This window comes from Apium graveolens, chromosome 9 (genome assembly GCF_009905375.1).
Source record: "Apium graveolens cultivar Ventura chromosome 9, ASM990537v1, whole genome shotgun sequence".
Taxonomy (NCBI): Eukaryota; Viridiplantae; Streptophyta; class Magnoliopsida; order Apiales; family Apiaceae; genus Apium; species Apium graveolens.
Window position 1 is genome coordinate 231,545,961 of NC_133655.1, and position 10,799 is coordinate 231,556,759.

Here is a 10,799-nt window from a genome sequence, read left to right on the forward strand (position 1 = left end):
GTCATAAGTTATTTGTTGATGAAGATATTGTAAATCTTGATAGTGATGATAATATGAATAATGTCGGTGGTGATAATATTGATGTTGATAATGTTAGTGTTCATAATGTTGATAATAACATTGGTGGTAATAATGTTGGCGATCATAATGTTGATGATAACGTTGGTGGTGATAATGTTGGCGGTCATAATGTTGATGATAACGTTGGTGGTGATAATTTTGACGGTGAAAATGTTGATGACGTAAAAGATGAGAAAAATGTTGAGAAAAAGAATCATGAATTTAAGAATAGTAACGATGTTGTGCCTTATGTCGGCAAGATTTTCGATACATTGGATGATGCAGAAGCATTTTACAGGAATTATGGTCGAAAAGAGGGATTCGAGATAATAATTAGGAATACTCATAAGTGAACAAACACAAATGAACCATCATACCGTTTGTTTATTTGTCGAAAAGGTGGAAGGGTAGGAGCGACGCCGTTGGATTTTGGTAAAGGAAAACGAGTTAGAGAGGTAATTCCACGAACGAATTGTGGTGCTCGAATGTGTGTCGTTCACAAAGTGAAGATGGACAAATGGAAAATTAGTTCGGTGGATTTAGAACACAATCATAAATTGGTGTCGCCGGAAAAAGTTCAATTTTTTCAAAGATCACTCAACATAGATCCTATGACGCGATCATTGATTGAGTTGTTTAACAAATTGGGAATTGAGATGAGCAAAGTAATGAAGTTTCTTAGCGAGACAAATGGGGGTGTTGAAAATCTTGGTTTTTCTAATCAAGACGTACGTAATGTCATACGTGATATTCGGCGCCGAGTGTTTAATTCGGGTGATGCGGGGTGTGGATTACTTTTGCTACGAGAACTACAAGAAAATAGTTTTGGTAATTTCTTTTATCGGGTGGATGTAGATGTTGAGAATCATGTACGAGGTTTGGTGTGGGTTGATCCTCAGTCCATGAACGCGTACAAGAATTTTGGTGATGTGGTTACGTTTGATTCAACTTACCGGATGAATAGGTATTGTATGCCTTTCATACCTAATACGGGCGTAAACCACTATTATCAAAATATACTATTTGGATTTGCACTTGTAAGGGATGAGACTGAGGCATCGTATAAGTGGGTTTTGAGGACATGGTTGGAAGCCGTCGACAATAAACCGCCTCGAACAATTATTACTGATCAAGACATTGCATTGGGAAATTCCATTGCCGAGGTCATGCCTATGCCACAAACAAAGCATACATATTGTACATGGCATATAAGTAGTAAGTTTCCCGAGAAGTTGTCTTATTTGTACACAAATTATCCGGAGTTCAAGACAGAGTTTAATGCATGTGTGTACAAGTCGTTGACACCTACAGAATTTGAAGGTAAATGGGAGCAATTAGTCAAGAAGTACGATCTTGAGGATCATGCTTGGTTAAATGACATGTATGCTATTAGAACTCAATGGATTGGTGCTTACACGAAGCAATATTTTTCCGCCGGCATGACTACAACTTCAAGAAGCGAGTCTACAAATTCTTTCTTTGATGAATATGTGCAATCATCTACCGGTTTGAAGGAATTCATTGAGAACTCCCAAAAGACTTTGGAGACACAATATCTGAAGGAGGTTAAAGCCGATTATGACAGCGAACAATTGGAAAGGAGATTAATTTTGCACTCATCCTTGGAAATGCATGCATCCAAAATCTACCCGAAAGAAATGTTCAAACGGTTTCAAAAGGAGCTTATGAAAAGTACATGTTACATCGTGAACAGTGTCAAAAACAATGGAACTTATATGTCGAAACTGTATTTGGTTGAGAAGGCTACCCTACCGGAGAATTGCAGAAGAAAATATCGAGTGACGGTTTTCATGTACGAAAAAATTGAATGCTCGTGTAAGAAGTTTGAACATTCCGGGATGATTTGCAAACACATAATCCATTATCTTGACAAAAAACAAAAAATCAAGATACCGGAAAGTCTCATCATGGGTAGGTGGACAATGAACGGCAACAAAATTGCGGGGCCTCTTCCATATGCTCCCCCCGGTATTGGTAATGATGGTGCGTCACAACCATTAAGGTATGGTGCATTGTGCAAATCTTTTCAAGATTTAGCTGCTTCCGGTAGTTGTTCTGTTTCACGGTATAAATACTTAATGGGTGTGATTGATAGAGAGAAGAGATACTTGAAAGATGCTTTTGCGGATGAAGAGCGTAGAGAAAGAACCCATGAGGCGAAAACTCAAGAGGACTACCAACATGATCCAATATTCGATCCTCCAACGTCGAAAACTAAACGAAGGAAGAAAATAAAAAGATATAAAAGTGGAATTGAGATGGCAACTTCAAAGATCAAGATCAAGCCTCGCAAGTGCAATTATTGTGGGGCGATCGGAGGAGAACATGATGCAAGAAACTGTCCCCTAAGGGAGGAGCATGATCGAAGAAATTTTTAGGTTTTAACCTAACAATTGTTGACAAGTAGTACATTAGTTCTTTTAACTTTTCTATTTAAGTTACATAATATTAACATTATTTAAATTTACACATAATGTTGCATATTAATGTTATTTTTTAACAAAAATATTATCCAACTCTTATTATTAATATTAATATTGTTTAAAATATTTTCAACACCAAAACTCTTATTATCCAACTTAAAATATTGTAAGAGAATAGTGACAGAGCACCCAGCAATGAGACATTGCTAGAGGTCACACTGCAACAATGACTTATTGCTGGGTACTCTGCTCCACCCAAAACTCACTACCTCTTTTTGTTAACAAAAGTGAGTTTAGTAATATTAATATTTTTAAAATATTTTCCAACACCAAAACTCTTAAAATATTTAAAATATGCAGTATTAATGTAAAAATTTGAAAAAAGTGATTTAATCAACAAAGTCAACTAGACATTAAAATAGTCAATGCGAACTAGTGACAGAGCACCCAGCAATGAGACATTGCTGGAGGTCACACTACAGCAATGACTCATTGCTGGAATCTCTGTTTCACCCAAAACTCACTGCCTCTTTTTGTTAATAAAAGTGAGTTTAATAATATTAATATTTTAAAAATATTTTTCAACACCAAAACTCTTAAAATATTTAAAATATGCAGTATTAATGTAAAAATTTGAAAAAAGTGATTTAATCAACAAAGTCAACTAGACATTAAAATAGTCAATGCGAACTAGTGACAGAGTACCCAGCAATGAGACATTGCTAGAGGTACTTACTGCAGCAATGACTCATTGCTGGAATCTCTGTTTCACCCAAAACTCACTGTCCCTTTTTATTAACAAAACTGGGTTTTTAGTAATATTAATATTTTTTAAATATTTTTCAACACCAAAACTCTTAAAATAACTACAAAATGCAGTATTAGCGGTAAAATTTGAAAAAATTGATTTAATAAACAAAGTCAAATAGACATTAAAATAGTCAAAAGGACCTAGTACAATGCCTCATTGCGGGGTATGATCACTGAGCAATGATTCATTGCGGGGTGACTAAACTGTAAAATGTGTAAAATATGATTTCTCCTACAATGATTCAATGCTGAAGTCTGTGACCAGTTTTCTGGCAAGTGCTAACATCAACATTACGGGTGATTTACATAGTTTAAGAAAAAAATGGCATGGTTCCATTTATTTTTATAACTTACCAACCTGTTTTAACTAAATCTAAATCAACCAACCAACAACCAATCAACATTGCGGGTGATTTACATAGTTTAAGAAAAAAAATGGCATGGTTCCGTTTATTTTTATAACTTACCAACCTGTTTCAACTAAATCTAAATCAACCAACCAACAACCAATCAAAGCAACCACAATCATGATCTAAATTAAACTCAACCAATCAACATCAAATCTAAACGCAACATCAATCCAATAAAAACAATCATAATCAATAACAAAGAAAACACCGAAACAAAGCCAAAATATAAACTATAGTCCCCTGTTCCTCTGCTGGATCCCCTATTCACTTATCCGTCTAGCGAGCCCTTTTGAAAGCTCCCAAGCTATGCGATATCGGAATGTCCAAATACCTAATACAGGCTCCCAAACAGCATCTCTCAACGATATGCCATTAAGTATAACATCCATGTACTTGCACACGTACACGCCACAATCATGGGTATTGGACTGCATCAGTCATTCCCGTACGAAATGAACCTTCAACTTATGTCTATCAAATCTGGAAGGATCCAAGTAATGCAACATAACTGGAACTATGCACTCCTAGAAAGGTTTGGTTTCATATAATTAGTAACCAACAATGACAAGTGTATGTAAATTGACTAGTAAAGTAATTACGAAGAACATAAAATACTATGGCATATATATATATCGAGAGTAAATACTCTTAAGACTATCCCCCCATTCAGCTAGAGGATCAATTAAAAGGAGCTTCTGTTGTTTAATGTCCAGAATGAACAAAAACCAGTGAGCATCGTTGTAGCAAGGGTAGAAAGCAAAGTCACAATCCAATAATGATGGCCCAATCCGCTGGACTGCATATGAATTATATAAACTATGCAGACCGGCCAACTGCACATCTGAAAGTTCAGCTTCGGGATGGGCCTGCAACATTGAAACAACTATAAAAGATCAAATGAACTACAAAATCAAAGAGTTATCAATTATCATTAACTTAGTAACACATGAACTAAAAAGTACTTTTTGTTTTACCTTCAAGTTCTTGCAATAATCTTTTAACAACAGTTGCACAAAAAAGCTGAAGTTAAAGAAGAACTTCTTAGCCGTGGGCTCCAAACCCGAGATGGACTCCCTAACCTTCAACAACTCTATGTAGGCATCCACGACATTGATGTCTAAATCACATTCTGGCTTTAAGGTCTGGACATAATCCCAAGTAAGTTCAGTAGTGCCTCTATGATCTCTCCAAATAAAATCATTCTTATTACCCCACCAGTGCTTGTATAGCCAAAAAATCTTCCTGTTTTTCAATGGCCTCGTCATATCAGCACGCCGCCCAGGACCACCCCGCCTCAGTTTATCCTTCAAATTGTCTTCATCAGTGTCCATCTGCAAATACATTTCAAGAGCATCAAATCAAACACATATTCATGAAAAAAAAATTAAGCATATAGAAATGCATCAAAATACGTACTGCAAGAATCAAACATAGAAAATGGAATGATTCAACATACGTACATCAAGAACCATCCTCAAACTATCAGGAATAACACCACTACGACTACCGAATTTCACCATGCCACCTGCAAGTGGAGTCAACTCAGTAGCAGGAGTCAACTCAGAACTCCCAAAAGTGCGCTCGATAGTAGGAGTAACAGGGGTAGCAGTAGCATCAACCTACAAATGCATTGAGTATCAAACATTATATACACCTCTAAAACTAAAGAGTTAGACTACTCGAATAACATACTTGAATATGTATAAGACACACAATAGTTAAAAAAAGTAAAGTTCTAAAACTAAAGAGTAGTACCTCAGACTGAACAACATCAGACTGAACAACAGGGGGGCGGATATGGGGGTCGACTGTGGAACAGGGGGAGTAGTAGCATCAACCTACAAATGCATTGAGTATCAAACATTATATACACCTCTAAAACTAAAGAGTTAGACTACTCGAATAACATACTCGAATATGTATAAGACACACAATAGTAAAAAAAAGTAAAGTTCTAAAACTAAAGAGTAGTACCTCAGACTGAACAACATCAGACTGAACAGCAGGGGGGGCGGATAGGGGGGTCGACTGTGGAACATGGGGAGTAGTAGCATCAACCTACAAATGCATTGAGTATCAAACATTATATACACCTCTAAAACTAAAGAGTTAGACTACGCGAATAACATGCTCGAATATGTATAAGACACACAATAGTAAAAAAAAGTAAAGTTCTAAAACTAAAGAGTAGTACCTCAGACTGAACAACATCAGACTGAACAACAGGGGGGGCGGATAGGGGGGTCGACTGTGAAGCAGGGGGAGCAGTAGCAGCAACCTACAAATGCATTGAGTATCAAACATTATATACACCTCTAAAACTAAAGAGTTAGACTACGTGAATAACATGCTCGAATATGTATAAGACACACAATAGTAAAAAAAAGTAAAGTTCTAAAACTAAAGAGTAGTACCTCAGACTGAACAACATCAGACTGAACAACAGGGGGGGGCGGATAGGGGGGTCGACTATGAAGCAGGGGGAATAGTAGCAGCAACCTACAAATGCATTGAGTATCAAACGTTATATACATCTTAAAACTAAAGAGTTAGACTACGCGAATAATATGCTCGAATATGAATAAGTACCTCAAACTGAACAGGATGAGAGACATGTACAGGGATAGCCGCAGCGTTAGGGACTACAGTCTCATCCTACATTAGATGTCAATAACTCGATCAAACTACATTTAATTCGGTGTAGTAGACTACTCAAATAACTTACTCGAGTAAGTACCTGACGAGGACGTTTACTGGCTGCCTGTGTAGGTGAATCATGAGAATCAGAAGCAAACTCCTGCAATAACACGATAAGATAACGATCATACACACATTCACATTCAATATAGTAGACTGGATTTTGGAATGACATAAATGAAACGCACCTCACGTGTACGTTTATGCGGTGCAGGAGGAGCACTTGGATCAATATACATATCCTGTGCACATGAGGGTCTATCAAAACTGGGTCTACTGAATGCAGGACCCCTCCACTCAGTGTTGACTCGATCATAACGAATCAGAAACTCAGGAATGCACTCATAGAACCAGTCTGGGGGATCATGGCTGTGAATATCATGCAATGTCCTCATCCCACAGTCAAGCTACACAAATAATTAACTATTAATTATCTACCTAAACACCCTATAAAAATGCAAAAATGAAATAAATGAATACAGGATTCAAATATTAAACTAAACTCTAAAACATACCGCATCAACCATGTCCTGCTGAGAGTACCAGTCACGCGGCACTATCTTGCGTGGATCAACACCCACAAAACGAGCAATCCTCAGCTTACTATGGATCCTATACCAGTACATATACTGGTCAATGCTCACGTACTGCCCCTCTCCAACGGGCTCTATCTGGCCATCAAGATAAGCATACCACTCATCCCGATATTGTCTCAGAGTAGTCATATGCTGGTCCCTCTGCCAACGAGATAACCTATCCCTCCGCAGAGCAGACATATCAATAGATCATCTAGAATATGCTGCAGCAAACCGAACTGTCTCAAGACTCTGTCCGGCATGACATACTCGACAATCTCGAAGCAAATAAGTGGAATACGGCCGAGACTCATATACGAAGCATCCATCAGCTTGACATCATACTGCTCCTCAGAATAGTCCACCGCATCAAAGAATAACCGACAAGGCTCTCATGTCAGCCAACTCATCTCAAATCGGTAAAATCCCCTCGGTACTGACCTATAAGCAAAACAATAAGGGAACATATGAAATTGGGTAGTTCAAAAGCATGCACATGTTTATTCGAAGGAGAGTTCAAATAGTAAATATGCAAAAAAGAACAGTACATGTATGGTGGTGAGGGTTCTCCCTTCGATCAGGGTTCGGCTCAGCCCATGCCAAAGCCCTCGGCCAAACAAGCTCCACCCCAGGTGCAATCTTAGGAGCACCAGGTAACAACCTCTCGTGTGCCCACAACATCAGTAGCATCGTGCATCCATTAAGTGTTGTTGCACTCTTATAAGCAGCCTTGGTCAAACCTCTAAATAAATAGCTCAATACAACAGCTCCCCATGCATACGATTTAATCCGAGGTGAATCCTGGATGAGCTGTAAGTACCTGCGACAAAGGAAATACAGAGTAAGTAAGAATACAGGGCAAAATAAGGGCATGATAATAAATGAGAATACAAGAATTATAGTGTCAAATTGAAAATAAATGAGAATACAGGGCTTCATATGCAAAATCAACAAAAAAGGACAAGTGAAGGACTAAGATGCTATAAACTAAAATTTAAAAACTGAAATGCAACAAATACAAGTAAATACCTCGGATGCACGGTATATCGACTCGATGAAAGAAACAATATTCCCCCAATGATGTATAAAAGATAAGCTCGTGTGTAAACCACAAGATCCTGTTTTAGCCCCCCTCTGGTAGCTCCGCATATCGTTCCCTTAATTTGTAAAGCTTGACCCCGTCCCTATACATATCTTTACGCCCCATCTCATCCAATCTTGCATCCTGCCATTCCCTCATCCAATACGCCTTCAGAGCGTCAAGCTCCCTATGAGTAACTGGACGACCCTTAACAGGGAGGCCCATAATCATGTATACATCCTCGAGGGTGATGGTCAACTCACCAAATGGAAAGTGAAAGGTGTTAGTCTCTGGCCTCCACCTGCAATTGCATTCATACACAAACATTACAAACATTGCCAATGACGATTCAAATAAATGAGAAAATTGATTACAAATTAGTACCTTTCCACTAAGGCCGTTATCAAACGAATATCGTTTTGAGGAACTGAACGATTGTTCGTGAAAGTCGAGAAACCCCATTGGCTCAGCAACTCACGCTGGGGATCCGAAAGTATCCACTGCTGATGATTAGCTGTGTACTGCCGTCATCCAGCTTATCCCGCACACCTCCCGCCCATATGGAAGTACTAATATGATCATCCTGCATCGTCGGGAATGATCTAACAATTGGCCCGCACTCATTCTCCATAGTATCTGCAAAGTGCACAATAAAAAATACTATATAATCCCAACTTAAACACGAAAAATTTATAGAACCGTTATTTTCTATTTTAAGTCCTACCGAAAAATCGGCATGACTCATTCGTTTATAAGCTAGCCACAACCAATCAATCAATCAACAAGCATTCCATCCACTGTCTAATCACAATAACATATCTCAACTTACTATGCCAAACAATTACTAGTACATTTCGAACCATTAATTAGCACAAACGAGTCAAATTACTACTATATATTAAAACTTTTAAAAACCAAAATAAAGAATATACAAGGTATGAGATTAATCTATACAAGGTTTTTTCTGCTCGTATCATATTTTAGCAACCAAATTCACAACAACGCAATCCAAATAAATACTCACGGAGCCAAAAATATCTGTCGCAGTGGCTCCTAGAAAATATAAGAAGCTGCAGGAGTGTAGTACAAAAAGAATAGATGAACAAAATCAGCCCAGAGTAAAATAAAAGTAGCAGAACGCTTGAACAAGACATCAGGCAGTGCAACTGGTTCCATCTCCAACTTGCACTACAATACGCACTACAATCAGCATCTGCTCGGTAAAAGCAAGATAAGTTTTTCTTTTTCTTGCACTTCTAACTTTATTTCAAGGATAAGAATAAGTATTGTAATTTGTAAAAATTTATGCTGACAGATTTTATAAAATATTGTATGTCTTTTGAGCTGAAATTTTTGCAACTGATAAACAAAGTACATTATATTTCTCCAAAGTTACCATTTGAGAAAATGACACTGCAACGAGGATCACTTGGGGTACAAAAGAAACACTTGTAATCTTTACTACCATAACTTCCTGATCATTTGAAGCACGTCATTTAAAAGTAGAAGATAATTTTTTTTTAAATTTTTCATCAGAATAAGAAAAGCATGTCAATTATGCTAACCATACACTAAAATTAATGAAGATGAAGCTGATTATACATATTTGAGTACATAAAGTGTAAAACTGGTTAACCTTTAATGCACAATGCTCGCAGAAGTAGTGCTTGCACTTGGTTACTACAGGATCAACGAATGGCTGGCGACATATAAAACAAGCAAAGGGCAAGGAATCATCATCTTCGTCACCATAGGAGGCAGCAATGGGTCATTGCGGTAATATGTAACTATGTGTATGTATACGTGTGTGTAGATGATGAGAATCATACCTGAGTAGCTGAATCGCCGGAGTAGATGTTGAAATCGCTCGAAATCGCCTGAAATCGCCCGCTGCCGCTGAATTAGGTTTTTGATATTATGAAATTAGGGATTTCAGGAAGAAACGGGTTAAACCCGGGTCTCGTCTGCAACAATGGCTCATTGTGGGAGATGCAATGGATCATTGCGGCAGCAGGGGCTGTTTTGTAATTTCCCGAATTTTAAGTAATAGTTTGTTAAAATAAAGAATTTATTAATAGAAATATATAAATACAAAATAAAAATATAACAACCAAACAATAAATAAATTAGGAATTTAAACATCAATTAAAATTATTTATATATTTATTATCTATTATTTTATAATTATTTAAAGATAAAACTAAATTGTTTCCAGCAATAAAGCATTGCGCAAGCCGCATTGAGTCAAAGCTGATGAGCTCCCGCAATGTAACAATGCGTATCGCGCATTGAAACAAAGCTGTTATACTTCCGCAATGTAACAATGCGGCAGGTGGTGTGGCAGGTGGTGTGGCTGTGGAAGTACACCCATATATATATATTTAAAAACTTTATGGAACCTCTAACAAAAATAAAAATAAAACTCTGAAATGGAACATTAAAATTGAAAATTACGACTGAATGGAACTCAAACATAAAATCTAACTTTGAAAGTTGAAATTGAACTTTGAACCTGACAGAGTTGGAGTTCCGATTACAAACCACATTTAAACAATGGCTAATAGTCATTTTACTATTAACACAGGACTTGTATAGTTGTCACTTTCATCTTTATGCCCTACCTACAGGCTACATATATATACAAAAGAATTGAAGAGGCAGGGCCCAGGTCACAGATAGCCAGGGATGCTTCAAATAACAGCCAATCATCAGATCATTATCT

General features: G+C 37.4%; 1 protein-coding gene across 1 annotated transcript; it reads left to right on the forward strand.

Annotated features, from left to right (window-relative positions):
- Positions 1 to 569: 569 nt before the first annotated feature.
- Positions 570 to 2,459, forward strand: LOC141686029 (protein FAR1-RELATED SEQUENCE 5-like). The gene has a single exon (XM_074491095.1). The coding sequence runs from the start codon at positions 570 to 572 to the stop codon at positions 2,457 to 2,459; it is 1,890 nt and encodes a 629-aa protein (XP_074347196.1).
- The last annotated feature ends 8,340 nt before the right edge of the window (positions 2,460 to 10,799 follow it).

What these genes read in the sequence shown, in the direction of transcription:
- LOC141686029 (XM_074491095.1), top strand. Translation starts at nt 570, where the DNA reads ATGGACAAATGGAAAATTAGTTCGGTGGATTTAGAACACAATCATAAA.